General features: G+C 43.2%; 1 protein-coding gene across 2 annotated transcripts; it reads right to left on the bottom strand.

Annotated features, from left to right (window-relative positions):
- Positions 1-1,074: 1,074 nt before the first annotated feature.
- On the bottom strand, positions 1,075-8,492 carry Pex19 (peroxisomal biogenesis factor 19). Of its 2 annotated transcripts, XM_006990588.4 has the most exons (8): positions 8,361-8,492; positions 6,522-6,631; positions 5,943-6,108; positions 5,303-5,388; positions 4,940-5,101; positions 2,559-2,735; positions 2,319-2,363; positions 1,075-2,156 (listed from the first exon to the last, which is right to left on the bottom strand). In XM_006990588.4, exons 1-8 carry the CDS (start codon positions 8,428-8,430, stop codon positions 2,073-2,075), a joined length of 900 nt encoding a protein of 299 aa, XP_006990650.1. In that variant the 5' UTR covers positions 8,431-8,492; the 3' UTR covers positions 1,075-2,072. The 2 variants fall into 2 exon arrangements, with proteins under 2 accessions (XP_006990650.1, XP_042114563.1); XM_042258629.2 differs by lacking the exon at positions 6,522-6,631 and having other exon boundaries at positions 8,361-8,453.
- Between the last annotated feature and the right edge of the window lie 7,863 nt (positions 8,493-16,355).

Raw genomic sequence — 16,355 nt, 5'->3', positions numbered from 1 at the left:
AGGAAAAGGACATTATCATACATTTTGGATGAATTTGATTCTTGTTTCACGAAGCCATCTATTCAGTCACAAATCTGTTACCTGAACACACAGAATTTTAGAAGGGGAGTTCTTGTAAACTTTGAGAACAGCTTAAATACTTCACTAAAGTTATGCAATGGTTATTTTTAGTTTATCAAGAAAGAGAAGCAAGCTAGAAAAAGTGCTAGATATCCATATTGTGAAAATTTTTTTCTTAAGACCAAGTCTCCACAGGTAACACATGGGAAAGGACTTCAAGTATGTAAGTATACATTTGCCTAGGACCTATAGAGAGACTAAGGAAAGTCCAGAACAGCATTATTACCATTGAGCTGTTTTTTGTTTGTTTGTTTGTTTTTCCGAGGCAGGGTTTCTCTGTGTAACAGTCCTGGCTATCCTGGAACTCGCTTTGTAGACCAGGCTGGCCTTGAACTCACTGAGATTCGCCTGCCTCTGCCTCCTAAATGCTGGGATTAAAGGTGTGCACCACCATCACCCGGCTGAATGTGTGGGATCTTTAAGAGTGATTTTAACCCAGGAGGGGGAAATGATGTGTCACGAGCTCAAAGTGACTCAAATGATAAATGTGAATTTGTTTTTGCAAAAGTTATTTTCCAGAGGAGTGGATATGATCAAAATACATTGTATACATGTATAAAATTCCCAAAGAATAAATTAAAAATATATATTTAAAAAGTTATTTTCCAAGTGAACCAAGACAGCTAGGTGGGCTAAAAAGACTATTCATAAAATATATGGCGACCACGGTCCTTAGACCTACTGAGGTCAATTTAAAATAGGTAATTTAGAAAACATGTTAACAATATATCATTAACATCAATTATAATGTAAGAAGTTAAGACTGAAATACCAAGGAGAGGATGACAGTATCCTTTTACCAAAGGAAGGGCAGCCTGGGCTGGAGGGCGGGGCGGGGCCAGGGTAGAGCTTACAATAACATTATACAGAACTATCTCCTAACACCTCCCACTCTGCAGCTTACAGAAGCTCAGCAAGACCAGGAGCAGACCTGGATGAAAAATAACCCACACATACGCTCAGAATATTTATTAGATACTGTCCCCTGGGGCTTGCGGGAAAAAAGACTCAGGCCACATCCCTTTCCCAAGCACCTTCCTGAACTAAGGATTCTAGGGAATCTGATGTCCCAAGCAAGCCAGAATGTATCTGGGTAGAATGGCCATTCGTTTACCAGATCTGACACTACAGTTATGTGTTGGCCAGGGAAGGGAAGGGTCCAGTGAGAATGGTAGAGGTACTAGATGAAAGGAAACAAGATTGGCCTTCATCAATCACAACATTGGTTCAGAGGGGCTTGAATAAATAAGAGTCTAAAAAGACTGGGAAGAGGACAGCCAGGGGGCAAAGGAAGGTCAAGAGCTGGGTTCCCCTAAATCACAGAGTTGTAGAAAGAACCAGGGTAGCAACTTGAGTCCTCGGGAGGAAACAGGAATTAAGAGTGCAGCACCTAGGGACAGGAAAAGCCCAGGGCTTCTCTTCCAAATTGACCACAGGTAAGTGCAAAGTTCCTTTCCCTTCAGAGAGTTCAAAATGCAGGTAAGGAGATGTGGTGACATACAGCCCCAGGGCAGGCTACATTTCTCCTCATTCCCAGAGGCCCTGCCTAATGGAAACACCAAGTCTGAGGACTCAGCTCCTGCTCCCTAGCTCCAAGAGAGGGAGCAGAAACAAGGCACGAAGTCCCTGGGAATCAAGGGGACATGAGTATAGTCATATATAACATTACTTTTGGGAGCAGGAAGAAGTGAAATGCCCCAAAAGGGATGCCTTCCTTCACCTGGCAATGAATTGGCCTCTTTCTAACAGCAGAGCGCATGATGGAGTAGGGCTCATAGAAATGGCCTAGAGAACAGATCCTCAGCTGGTATGGCACAGTCTTGAAGGGGATGTAGAGAGTGGGGGGGCAGCTGGCTCCCAGAGACGATGCTCCTGACTCAGTTCCCAATGGTTCTGCTGACTCCAGATGCTCCCCACGGCTGGGACTCAGGGAGGAAAAACCGTGTTGTGTTTCACATGATCAGACACTGTTCACCATTGGCACCTGGTGGGCCCGATAGATTGAGGGTATCCAGGTCAAAGTTGAGGCCAGGAGGCTGGAGAAGAGATGAAGGGGCTGAGAAAACCACTCGTATTTCAAGTCAGAGCTTCTGAAGGTCCATCCCTAGCAGCCACAATGATCACCTTACATGGATTAACTAGGGATTACTGGAGTCTGCAGACTGGGAACTGGGTTAAAATGTAGAAGACATACTCACCATCTCCCCAGCTAGCTCTTTTGGAGGATGGCCCAAGTCTTGTAACTAGAAAATAAAGAGAATAAGCGGTCATAAAATAAGAATCACAGAAAACACCACAAAAAGCAACAATGTGACTAGTGATCTGATTCCTCTGGCCATGGTATGCACCCAGGCTTAGTCGTGTAGCACCCTTTCCAGACACCTCCATTCAACCAGCGTGGACAGCTCCAGGAGGGAGGCAGTGAAGGGAGGGCTTACCTGCTGCATAAGGTCCAGCACCGCCTCGAAACGAGCCCTGTGAGTAGCCTCACTGTCCGTGGGTGTCTCTGCCTCAAACTGCTCACATATTTTGCCCATAACAGTGTGCTGCTCCTGATACTTTTCAAACTGCTCTGGAGGAATGGATTCCTGGTGACTCTGCAACCATTCTGGATACTAAGGAAAGAGGGAATGGGTGGGAAAGAATTAAGTGAACAAGGAGAGAAAGGGACTTAAAGTGTGAAGAGCATGAAGAGGAAACAAAGGCTACATAAGCAAGTTCACTGTGAAAAGGACAAAGTACTGTTGACTCCAACAGACCATCTGGATATACTGGTCTTTACGGTAACTGCAGATTAGTAAACGATGTGTGAAAAGCAAGAAAGTAATCATTTTAGGCTCTCAGGATTGTTCTAGTTTCATTTCTGTTGCTACGACAAAACATAAAAAAAAAAAAAAAAAACACTTGGGGAGGAAAGGGTTTATTTCATCTGATACTTCCAAGTAACAGTCCATCCCTGAGGGTAGGAACTCAAGCAGAGACCATGGAGGAATACTGTCTACTGGCTTACTTTCTTGTGTGGTTTTTTTTTTTTTTTCTTTCTTATTTAGTCTAGGCCCATCTGCCTAGGGATGGTGCTACCCACAATGGACTATGCCCTTCCAACACCGACCATCAATCAAGAAAATTCCTCACATACATGGCCATAGTCCAATCTGATCTGGGCAATCCCCCAACTGAGACCCCCTCAAATGACTCTGGGCTATGTAAACTTGACAGCTGCAGCTAACTAAGACATGGGTCATATATGATCTCTATTGAACATTGTTGTTCTCTGTTTTTTTTTTTAGATTTATTTATTTTTATTTTGTGTGTATTAGTGTTTTGCCTGCATGTATGTATTTGTACCATGTGCATACCTGGTGGACTTGAAGGTCAGAAAGAGGTGTCAGATCCCCTAGAAATGGGAGTTATGGATGGTTATGAGCTACTTACCATGCTGATGCTGGGAACCAAACCTATGTCCTCTGCAAGAGCAGCAAGTGCTCTTTAATAAAGCCCCCTCTGTTGTTGCTGTTGTTTTTTATAATTTTAAAAAATTCCATCCATTTTTTTATATGAATGTTTTGCCTGTATCTATGTCTGTGCATCATGTGTGTGTCTGGTGCTCTCGGAAGCTGCAAGAAGGCATTGAATCCCCTGGAACTGGAGCCACAGAACATTGTGAGCTGCCATGTGGGTGCTGCGAATTGAACCCAGGTCCTCCACAAGAGCAGCCAGTGATCTTAACTACTGAATCTCTCTCCATTCCTGTGTTTTTAAACTTAAAAATATAAAAACCAGGGCTAGGGAGGTAGATGGCTTAGTGGTTAAGAGTACACACTGCTCTTGCAGAGGACCCCAGTTCAAGTTCAACTGCCAGCACTCATGTTAGGTGGCTCACTGCCAGTTGTAACTCTAGTTTGAGGGTGGTCTGGTGCCTGTAGCCTCCACAGGCACCTGAACACTCATTCTCTCTCTCTCTCTCTCTCTCTCTCTCTCTCTCTCTCTCTCTCTCTCTCTCTCTCTCTCTGTCACACACACACACACACACACACACACACCTAATTAAAAAATAGTAGTAAAAATAAATTTTTAAAACAATGTAAACAACTGGGCGGTGGTGGTGCACGCCTTTGATCCCAGCACTCGGGAGGCAGACACAGGCAAATCTCTGTGAGTTTGAGGGCCAGCCTGGTCTACAGAGCGAGTTCCAGGATAGGCTCCAAAGCTACACAGAGAAACCCTGTCTTGAAGAAACAAAAAACAAAACAGCAAAACAACAAAAAAGAAAACAATGTAAACAATACTCTTAGCTTGAGAGTTGGACTTAGACTTTACAAACACTGGTCTGCAGACTTCTGGTGTTGCTACTCATTTCCCACTCAGTCATCTGTTGCCCTGTCATGCCAAAGAGCTTCTCTTTCTCTACTTCATTTCTCTAGTAAAACGATAAGCTTTTTAAAGCAAGAACTATCATTTAAACTACTCTCAAACTGTTCATAACACCACCACAAAATCCTGTGAGTTCTTACTAGAAATACAAGAAGGAATGTGTCAGTCAAACTCGAGAGTCTTGAACTAATTTAGAGAAAACTAAAGCTGAAGAATTTCCCCTTCTAACTCAGACAGTCCCAGTGTGAACAAATGATCAGATCATCTATGTACCTTTATTCTCTCAATAACAAGTTCTACCTTCAACAAACAAATGAGTTTTTTTTTTTTTTTAAAAATGTACTTGTACACTCCAATTAGCCTTTTACTATGCATAGTCTGAGCAAAGTGCCCACGAGCTGATATAATGAAGCAAGGTGAAAAAGCAGAGTAGAAATTCCCAAACCTTTTCCGTGATCTCCTTCAGGGATGGGTACAGTACATCCTTAGACAGTAGGTTCTGCATGATACTCTGCATGATGGGGAGAATGTTCCCTTCCCCATCCCCTTCATCCATGCCCAGCCCTTCCATGGCTTTGGTCAACTCCTCTTCAGACATGCCCGAGTTCTAGACAAGATAAAAGAGAGGCGAACTGGTTATACTGCCTTCCTGGAATGCTTATCACACTTTCAGATGGAAAGAACAATCTAGATGTGCCTGTAACAAAAATCAAGGCAAGGTCAGATTTGGGGAGATCCCCTAGAGCATCTACTTTGTGAGACTGCTCAGGGTGCATCTGGGAGTGGACCCCCACTCCTTTCCCTTTACCTGGAGGTCAGTGGCATTTTTGGCTAGCCCACTTAATGTCTCCTTTAGGCAAGAAGTAAATTCTTGTTGAGAGTTTGCATCACTGCCTAGGAGAGATGAAAAGAACCAAGATTACCTAGGATTTTAACTGTCAGCTTGTCTAGACTGGCCTACTTACCAGCCTGGGTATAAAACATTTACTAGCAAACTACCACCACTTCAAAATCTTAACCACTCTTTGGCCATTTTCATGGTCATGCCATAAACCTGTATAGATAATGTGTTCATTGTTCTCCATGGTAACACTGTCCTTTAAAAGGGTTGGTTTGGAATAATCTTATTTATTTATTTACCTTTGAGACAAGGTCTCACTATGTAGTTCTAGCTGTTCTGGAACTCACTATGTAGACCAGGCTCCATCTGCCTCTGCCTCTCAAGGGTTAAAGAAATACACTATTATACCTGGCTGAAATAATCTTTTCTTTACTACTTTCCAAAATATCTTAACCTTTTCTTTCAGGAAGCAAGATTCCCAGACCTGTTTCTCTTGCCTTGTCCCACTCCATCGCTGTGACACTACAATGGTTATCAATTTTACAATCCTGGTATTGTCGAGCAATAAAGAGGTCTGTCCAGTATTTTTTGTTTGGGGATGCCTCACCCACTCTCCCAGCTGCTTCTGAGAGCTTTTGGAACTGTTCCACCAGGTGGGGCTCTTCTTCAGCCAGCTCCTTCATTGCCTTCTCAAACTCAGCGGTGGCTTGGGAAGCCAGCTCACTGTCAAACAGTTCCTGGAAAAATTTCTCTTGAGAGGCGAAGAGGGCATCCTGCAGGGGAGAGGCGGACAAAATTCACCTCTTACAGAAGCACCCTGAGTCTAGCCTCCTAAAGGAGCTCAGGTAGTAGTTTTGGGAAATGAAGCATCTTCCCCATAAACACCTCCATTTAACATTCTGTCTGCCTCTTCTCAGGGGGCAGCAGCAAAGAATCTGGCCACTGAATAACAGGAGGGAACATACAAATCCAATCACTTAAAACTGCTCTTTTCTCAAGACACTTCCTGTTCATCCCTCAGAACAAGCCCAGGTCCTTGTTTCACAGGAGCTGAGGCCTGAAAGAACACTCAGCAGCGTGAGGCAAAGGCATCCTCCCACCCACCCTTCTGGCCCACAGGGCCTGTCCCACCCCTGCTCTGAGCAACATGTCCATCCCCCCTCCCTTAAGGGGGTGGGATTTATACTTTGGCAGTGTCTCCTGGCGATCTCTTCTGGGGCCCTGAAGCATCAGGGGCCGAGGTGGTAGGAGGGGGTGCTGGGGAGGGTTTGGCTTTATCGAAATCATCAAGAGCACCTTTGGAAACAAGAGACATGGTGGGTATGTTGGGGATGGATAAGGCTAGAAAACTGTGTGATTCTGAGCAAACTATTAGGAAAATAATCATATAACATGCCAGATCTCCTGAACTTCTCTCTTCTTGGTGTCTCTCTTGCTTGTCCACTGAGCAACAGGCTTCCCACCTTTCCTTGGGAATCACCTAATTTATTGTGACCAATTGGTAAGAAAACCCTTTACACAGAACCCTCCAGAACTAGGAGGAAAGGACTAAAAAAGCTGTGCAGAGAATTTTTCTAACATTTTTGAAATATTTATTGAGTGCCTAATATGTCAGATACAGAGGTCTAAGGAACTTGATTGCTTGTGAAGAATGACACATGAATAAACCTGTTTGGCGTATAAAATTATTCAGAAACCCAAAAACTAGAGGAAATGCCTAACCAGTAGAATATCAGAGTGAACTGTGTGGTCAAGCGGCGGAGAAATCTTTATATGCATACTATAAGATTCCCTAAAAATCTCACACAGTTATCTAACATATATAGAGGGGAGAGATAAGACGTATTTCTTTGAACTCACTTTGAGGACCTAAAGGCAATAACCTCTTATAAGAAAGCACAGGTTATCCCACCCAACTTTCCATGGGCCCTACTACTAGTACAAACTCCACTCATTCTACAGGAGGGCATTAAACGCTTAACTTATATTCCAGTCTAGTTGTCCCTCGGCAGGCACCTAGCAGCTCCCCTTGGCCTTACATGCAGTTTAACCCTGGGCCAATCGAGTCCCTTGGCATGCCTCACTAAATCTGTTCATTTTCTGCCCGCCTACATCGCTGTGACTGAGCAACAGATAAAAGGTTCACCTTTGCCCTGAAAAGCCTGCGCTGTCACCACCACTCTGCTTGCCAGGGCTAGGGAAAGGGCACTGGCCTCACTCTGGCAGGAAACCAGAGAGGAGGGCAAGAGCGAGAAAGAGAGGAGCATCCACCATCATTTCAGGAAGACGAACTGTTTTCCCCTGGGACTGGCTCACTCTCAGTTTCTCCAAAGGATGAAAAAGGATGTCAGGCATGGAGGTGCCAAGCTGGCCCCGGGAGGCAGGGGCCAGAAAAACCCCAAGTTCAAGGCCACCCTTGAGTCTGAGGCCAGCCTAGACTACACGAGACAGTCTTTCAAAACAATCATTTTAGAAGTAGTTTCCTTGAACTACTGGCACGAAAGAACTAAGGGCCTGGTACAAGAACGAGGAAAGATTGCGAGGCAAAGGAGTTAAGAAAGAAATGATCATGGACATAAGGGCCCTTGGAGTTGAAGGTTATTTTGTTCCGTGGATGCTGCTGGCAGGAGATTTCAATCATTTACTAAAGCCGGTCCTGGAGGCTCCAGCCTGTCATCTCAGCACTCGCGAGTTCAAGGCCAGCCTGTGCTACAGGGGGAGACGCTGCCTCAAAAACAGTCCGCCAGTCTAAAGCAAGAGAAGTTTGGGGCAGGGGGTGGGGTGATGAAACATCTCATTACAGTTAGTTTTCCCCTCCGCAGTAACATTTGCGGTCCGGACTGATCAGTGACCAAGGTGAACGCCCAGCTCCCGCTAATAAGGAGGGCCGGGGGTCGAACCCAGACCACCTCCCCCGCCAACCATTGGAGAACCTCGCGCTCCGCCCCCAAATCTCAAGTCCATTTAACCCCCAATGGGTCCTCGCCCCCCGACCCCTCTAGCCCTGCCCACCATGGGCTCTTACTTTCCAGAAGCTCCTCCAGTTCCCGGTCCGCTTCGACCCCAACATCGCAACCTTCCTCAGCGGCCGCCATCTTGCTGCCTCCGACTTGCCGTAGGAGGCGGAACCCCTGGCGCCACCACACGTCCCGCCCCTGGACCCGCCCCCACGACGTGGACAGCCAATGACAGCGTTCTGCTGGGCAGGACCGCCATTTTTAAAGGGACAGGAAACGTGGGCTTTGTTGTTGTTTTTCTTGTGGGAATCAACCTAGGTTCTTGCACGAACCAGGCAAGCACTGCACCCCCGGAGCTACACAGCCACAGCCGTCACTAGATAGGTTGCGCAGGCTGATCTAGAAATCGGGCTCCTCCCTTCTCCATTTCCCAAATGCTTGACCCACCAGGCTCAGCTTGATGTAGGGGCCAGGGTTTGGGGGGGGGGGCGGGGCAGAAGAGGTGAGAGGATTTATTTGCTTTCGTTTTGTTTGTTTACTCTCCCTTTCATCTGAAACTTTTAGTCTGGAGAGGTTTGTTTTCAGTCAAATTCTTCTAACCCTACTGCCTCCACCTTCCAAGGGCAGAGAGTGCACCTCAAGGCTCAGCTAAATCCGAAGCTATAAAACTTCTCTAGGTAATGTGCATTTTTTTTTAGGCTGAGACAGAACTGCCAGATTGAGGCAATCTTGGTTTCATTCCCAGGGCCTGCATGGTAGGAGAGACGTCTACCACACACTGAACTCTAACTGCCACATGTATTCCTTGACACATACACAAAACAGATGAACAAAATAAAGATTGCCAAGTCTATTTTCAGCACGTAGCAAGTATCTACAGTTGTATGCAATCTTACTCTGGGCACAACGAAATAAATAAATCAGAGTTGGTCCTACCTGTAAGGGTTGACTGGAGGTGGAATTGGAAACACAGATGGTAATTAATAGAATTAAGACAGACTCAAAAACAAACACAATTCTTTCTCTGAATTAATTCTGAAAGATTGTGTCTGCATTTGTTTTGTTTTTGTTTTCTCGAGACAAGATTTCTCTATGCAGCCCTGGCTGTCCTGGAACTCACTGTAGACCAGGCTGGCCTCAAACTCAGAAATCACCCTGCTTCTGCCTCCAGAGTGCTGGTACTAAGGGCATGTGCTACCACATCTGGCTCTGCTTTGTATTCTTACTATTGATATCCTTAACATCCTATCTTAATGCTAATTTACCCCGACCGACCGCTCTTTCTAACTTCCTAATATATTGTGAATACTGACAAAATAGTATTTTATAGCTTTCCCCTCTCCTTTCTTGCTTGAAGCGGGGGCTCATTTAGCTCAGGCTGGCCTAGAACTCCTTATCCCGTTGCCTACACACCCCAAGTACTAGGGTGTACTATTTTCCTCAAAGCATTTTTTGTCTTGTTTAAGGACTTAATGGCTCTCCACGGCTTATTGATTAACTTCAGGTTCTTGACTGATATTCACAATTATTTCATATATATCCATTCTTCTTTCCCCACTTAGATAAGTGACAAGAAGCAGAGATTGTCAACTTTGTTCACAAACTCAGTTTAGATTGTGTACAATTTTGTGATTTAATTTGTAAACTTATAAAAAAGACTTTTTCTTTGTAGACAGGTTCTCACTATGTAGCACTGGCTGGCCTAGAACTCACAGATATCTGCCTGCCAAGACTGAAAAAAATATTTTTCTCAATTTTCCCCCATTTTTATTTATTTATTTTTCTATTATCAGCTTGATATAGTGTAAATTCTTTTTTTAAAGGTTTATTTATTTATTATGTATACAATATTCTGTCTGCATGTGTCCTTGCAGGCCAGAAGAGGGCACCAGATCTCATTACAGGTCGTTGTGAGCCACCATGTGGTTGCTGGGAATTGAACTCATGACCTCTGGAAGAGCAGTCAGTGCTCTTAACCTCTGAGCCATCTCTCCAGCCAGATATAGTGTAAATTCTTATCCTAATAGTGAAATGTTTGAATGAGGCTTGCCCAGTGATTGAGTAAAACCAAAACTTATTTTTTTTTTTTTTTTTTTTTTGGTTTTTCGAGACAGGGTTTCTCTGTGTAGCTTTGCGCCTTTCCTGGAGCTCACTTGGTAGCCCAGGCTGGCCTCGAACTCATAGAGATCCGCCTGGCTCTGCCTCCCGAGTGCTGGGATTAAAGGCGTGCGCCACCAACGCCCGGCTTTTTTTTTTTTTTTTTTTTGGTTTTTCGAGACAGGGTTTCTCTGTGTAGCTTTGCGCCTTTTCCTGGAACTCACTTGGTAGCCCAGGCTGGCCTCGAACTCACAGAGATCCGCCTGCCTCTGCCTCCCGAGTGCTGGGATTAAAGGCGTGCGCCACCACCGCCTGGCTTAAAACCAAAACTTATTATAAGCCTCAGTCATCCTAGGGTCCCCCCTGCTATGTAGCCTCCCTGGTTCTGTGGGTTGCAGTCTAATTGTTCTTTGCTTTATATCTAGTATCCACTTATGAGTGAGTACATACCATGCTTGTCCTTCTGGGTCTGGGTTACCTCACTCAGGATGATATTTTCTAGTTCCATCCATTTGCCTGCAAATTTTATGCTGTCATTGTTTTTCTCTGCTGAGTAATACTCCATTGTGTATATGTACCACATTTTCTTAATCCATTCTTCAGTTGACGGGCATCTAGGTTGTTTCCAGGTTCTGGCTATTACAAATAGTGCTGCTATGAACATAGTTGAGCATGTATCTTTGTGGTATGATTGAGCATTCCTTGGGTATATGCCCAAGAGTGGTATGGCTGAGTCATAAGGTAGTTTGATTCCCAATTTTCTGAGAAACCGCCATACTGATTTCCACAGTGGTTGTAAAAGTTTACATTCCCACCAACAGTGGAGGAGTGTTCCCTTTGCTCCACATCCTCTCCAACATTGACTGTCATTAGTGTTTTGTTTTTTTGGTTTGTTTTTTGTTGTTGTTGTTGTTGTTTTCCGGAGCTGAGGACCAAACCCAGGGCCATGCTCTTGCTAGGCAAGCGCTCTACCACTGAGTTAAATCCCCAACCCCTCATTAGTGTTTTTGATCTTAGCCATTCTGACAGGTGTAAAGTGGTATCTCAGAGTCGTTTTGATTTGCATTTCTCTGATGATTAAGAATGTTGAACATTTCTTTAAATGTCTTTCAGCCATTTGTGATTATTCTTTTGAGAATTCTCTGTTTAGCTCTTTAGCCCATTTTTTAATTGGATTGTTCAGTATTTTGATGTCTAATTTCTTGAGTTCTTTATATACTTTGGAGATCAGTCCTCTGTCAGATGTGGGGTTGGTGAAGGTCTTTTCCCATTCTGTAGGCTGTCTTTTTGTCTTATTGACCGTGTCTTTTGCCCTACAAAAGCTACAAAAGTTTTAGGAGGTCCCATTTATTAATTGTTGTACTCAGTGTCTGTGCTGCTGGTGTTGTATTTAGGAAGTGATCTCCTGTGCCAATGTGTTCAAGAGTACTTCCTACTTTCTCTTCTATTAAGTTTAGTGTAACTGGATTTATGTTGAGATCTTTGATCCACTTGGACTTGAGTTTTGTGCATGGTGACAGATATTGATCTATTTGTAATCTTTTACATATTGACATCCAGTTATGCCAACATCATTTGTTGAAGATACTTTTTTTTCCCATTGTATAGTTTTGGCTTGTCAAAAATCAGGTGTTCATATGTGTGTGGATTAATGTCAGGGTCTTCAATTCGATTCCATTGGTCTGTATGTCGGTTTTTATACCAGTACCAAGCTATTTTTTTTATTACTATAGCTCTAGAGTAGAGCTTGATATTAGGAATGGTGATGCCTCCAGAGGTTGCTTTATTATACAGGTTTTTTTTTTTTTTTTTTTGGTTTTTCGAGACAGGGTTTCTCTGTGGAGCTTTGCGCTTTTCCTGGATCTCTCTCTCTCTCTCTCTCTCTCTCTCTCTCTCTCTCTCTCTCTCTCTCTCTCTCTCTCTCTCTCTCTCTGTAGACCAGGCTGGCCTCGAACTCACAAAGATCCGCCTGCCTCTGCCTCCCAAGTGCTGGGATTAAAGGTGTGCGCCGCCGCCCGGCTGCTATTATACAGGATTCTTTTAGCTATCCTGGGTCTTTTGTTTTTCCATGTGAAATTGAGTATTTTTCTGTAGCAGAAATCTTAGATAGTCTTATTAATAAAATCAAACCTGAGCCAGGTATTGGGGTGAACACTGGAAAGTCAAAGAGACAGAACAAGCCACAGCTAACCTCACCTGGCCAACTTCTCAGCTGATCTTGTTTCCTCAGACTGGAAGCTTCTGAGTCCTCCTATCCGAATAGCTCTCAGCTGAACTGTGCTGCTCAAATCCTAAAAGCTTAATCAGCCAAATGGTTAACCAGCCAAATGCTTCTAGTTTCTGGTCTTCACGCCTTATATATCTTTCCTTTCTACCATCACTCCCTGGGATTAAAAGCTCGCTTTCTGGGATTAAAGGCGTGAGTCACCATGCTTGGCTTTATTCTTGAAGAGATGGATTTCTGCCTCTGGAATGCTAGGATTAAAGACATGTGCTACCACTGCCTATCCTCATGTTTAATATTGTGGCTGTTCTGTCTCTGACACCAGATAAGTTTATTAGTGTGCACAATATTTTGGGGAACATGATACCACATTTTTCTTTCCAAGTCTGTGAAGAATAGTGTTGGGATTTTGATGGGGATTGCATTGAGTCTGTAGATTGCTTTTGGTAAGATTGCCATTTTTACTATGTTAATCCTACCTATCCATGAGCATGGGAGATCTTTCCATTTTCTGATATATTCTTCCATTTCTTTCTTTAGAGATTTAAAGTTATTATCAAAAGGTCCTTCACTTGTTTAGTTAGCGTTATCCCAAGGTATTTTATATTATTTGTGGCTATTGTAAAGGGTGATGTTTCTCTGACTTCTTTCTCAGCGCTTTTATCATTTGTGTATAGGAGGGCTACTGATTTTTTTGAGTTGATCTTGTATCCTGCCACTTTACTGAAGGAGTTTATCATCTATAGGGGTTACCTGGTAGAATTTTTGGGGTCACTTATATATACTATCATATCATCTGCAAATAGTGAAAGTTTGACTTCTTCCTTTCCAATTTGTATCCCTTTGATCTCCTTTTGTTGTCTTATTGCTCTAGCTAGAACTTCAAGTACTATATTAAATAGATATCAAGAGAGTGGACAGCCTTGTCTTGTTCCTGATTTTAGTGGAATCATTTTGAGTTGCTCTCCATTTAATTTGATGGTGGCTGTTGGCTTGCTGTAAATTGCCTTTATTATGTTTAGGAATGTTCCTTGTATTCCTGATCTCTCTAAGACCTTTATCATGAAGGGGTGTTGGATTTTGTCAAAGGCTTTTTCAGCATCTAAGGAGATGATCATGTGTTTTTTTTTTTCTTTCAGTTTGTTTATATGGTGTATTACATTGACAGAGTCTCGTATGTTGAACCATCCTTGCATCTCTGGGATGAAACCTACTTGATCATGGTGGATAATTTTTTTGATGTGTTCTTGGATTCGGTTTGCCAATATTTTGTTGAGTATTTTTGCATCAATGTTCATGAGGGAGATTAATTTGTAATTCTCTTTCTTTGTTGCATCTTTGTGTGGTTTGGGTATCAGGGTAATTGTAGCCTCATAAAAAGAGTTTGGTAGTGCTCCTTCTGTTTCTATTGTGTGGAACAATTTGAAGAGTATTGGAATTAGTTCTTTGAAAATCTGGTAGAATTCTGCACTGAGATCATCTGGTCCTGGGTTTTTTTGGTTGGGAGACTTTTGATGACTGTTTCTATTTCTTTAGGGGTTATTGGTCTATTTAAATAGTTTATCTGGTCTTGATTTAACTTTGGTATGTGGTATCTATCCAGAAAATTGTCCATTTCTTCCAGATCTGAAAAAATATTTTTAATTATTTAAAATTGTGTGTGCATGAACATACCCATTCAGGTATGTGTATGCACTTGCACTCAGGGACAAGAGGTGGCAATCCCTCTGGAGCTAGACTTACAGGTGGTTATGAGCTTCCAGATGTGGGTGCTGGGAACCAACCTTGAGTCCTCTGCAAGAGCAGTATTTGTTCTTAACTGATAAGCTGTCTCTGTAACTCCCACAATGTCTAGTTTTTGAGATAGGGTCTCACTCTTTAGCCAAGGCTAGCCTTGAACTTGGGGCACTTGTTGTGCCTTAACCTTCCAAGGATTTGAATTATAGGTGTGAACCCCCATGCCTGATTCTTGCCTGTACTTGCAGGATGTTTAAAACTTGAGAAAACATTTTCATAGTACACAGACTTTTGAGAAAGCAGTCTTAGTTTGAGGATTATATTTAAGAAAGTAACTCTTAGATCTGAAAACATAAAAGTCCTGTACTCTTTGAAGCAGGTATTCCTCTTGTAGTTCAGCCTCAGGCACACTTCCCCCACCCATACAACGTATGTTCAAGTTTATTTATTGCAGCAATGCTGGTAATTGCAAAAGGTTGCCCATAACCCAGATACTGTGAAACGCTTTCATAACTTACAATAAAATATGCACGGAGAAAAACTAAAAAAAAAAATGGATATGGAGGAAAGTACTTTAAAATGTGTATTGAATGAGCCGGGTGTGGTGGTGCATGCCTTTAATCCCAGCACTTGGGAGGCAGAGGCAGGTGGATCCCTGTGAGTTCGCGGCCAGCCTGGTCTACAAAGTGAGTTCTAGGACAGGCAGGGCTGTTACATAGAGAAAACCCTGTCTTGAGAAAAACCCAAAACAACCAAAAGTTTAAGGTCCTTGGCTGTACAGGTCACAACCTGTCTTAAGAAACAACACAAAGAAACTAATACATACTTTGTACATCTTTTCCCCCCATGGATATAGATAGCTCAATAGTAGAATGCTTGCCTATCATGTGCAAAATCCTAGGTTCAAATCCCAGTGACTAACAAAATTCCTGCATTTCTCTAGTTTTTAAGAAAGGTGTGTGCTACCATAAGTAGTGCTAGGAACTAAATCCAGGACCCTGTACATACTAAGCCAGCCAGCACTCTACAATGGAGCTACATCTCCAGCTGTGTATTTATATGCATCCACATGCTGGTTTATGCTTGTGAATGCAGGTGTCCATGAAGGCCAAAAGAAAACAACTGGCTCCCCTGGACCTGGAGTTACTGGTGGTTGTAAACCACCTTGCTTGGATCTGAACCCAGGCCCTCTGGAAGAACAATACTTGCTCTTAACTGCTGAGACACCTCTCTAGCCTACTTTTTGTTTGTGTTTTTTAATTTATTAACTTTTATTTTATGTGCATCGGTATTTGCCTCAATATATGTCTGTGTGAGGGTGTGGGAACCCCTGGAACTAGAGTTACAGTTTTGAGCTGCCATGTGGGTGCTGGGATTTGAACCTAGGTCCTCTGGAAGAGCAGCCGGTGCTCTTAACCACTAAGCCATCTCTCTAGCCCATTGTTGTTTTTGAGATAGAGTAGTCCAGGCTGGCCCTGAAATAGCAGGGGTTATCCTGAACCTTAAAAAAAAAATGATTTTGTCGTTGAATGTTTTGATGGGTGTGTGTTTAAGTACCATGTGCCTGCAGTACATGTGGGTACCAGAATGGTGAGTTAGATGCCCTGGAATTGAAGTTATGGATGGTTGTGAGCTACCTACCATATGGGTGCTGTAGAATTAAACCTGGGTAGTAGAGAGATGGTTAACTGCTGACCGTCTCTCCTGTCTCTGGTCTTAAAACTTTTTTTTTTTTTTTTTTTTTTTTTTGGACAGGATTTCACTGTGTAGCCCTGACTGACCTGGAACTCACTAGGTAGAATGAACCAGGTTGGTCTTGAATTCATAGATTTGCCTCTGCCTCCCAACTGCTGGGATTAAAGGCACGTGCCACCATGCCTGGCTGGTCTTAATCCTGTGACTCTGTTTCAGCCCTGTAAGTGCTAGAACAGATGGAGCCACTAGGCTGGGCCTGAATGTATTTTAAAGCAAAGGAGTAATACATTATTTAGCCAATCATTCTTAG

This window comes from Peromyscus maniculatus, chromosome 11 (genome assembly GCF_049852395.1).
Source record: "Peromyscus maniculatus bairdii isolate BWxNUB_F1_BW_parent chromosome 11, HU_Pman_BW_mat_3.1, whole genome shotgun sequence".
NCBI lineage: Eukaryota > Metazoa > Chordata > Mammalia > Rodentia > Cricetidae > Peromyscus > Peromyscus maniculatus.
Note: the sequence above shows the minus strand (reverse complement) of the source record. Positions and strands in the feature narration are given on the sequence as shown.

What these genes read in the sequence shown, in the direction of transcription:
- Pex19 (XM_006990588.4), bottom strand. Translation starts at nt 8,430, where the DNA reads ATGGCGGCCGCTGAGGAAGGTTGCGATGTTGGGGTCGAAGCGGACCGG. An exon ending in AAAATGCCACTGACCTCCAG is followed by an intron (nt 5,102 to 5,302) that starts GTAAAGGGAAAG and finishes TATCTTGTCTAG; the next exon opens with AACTCGGGCATGTCTGAAGA. An exon ending in TGCTGGACCTTATGCAGCAG is followed by an intron (nt 2,364 to 2,558) that starts GTAAGCCCTCCC and finishes TTTATTTTCTAG; the next exon opens with TTACAAGACTTGGGCCATCC.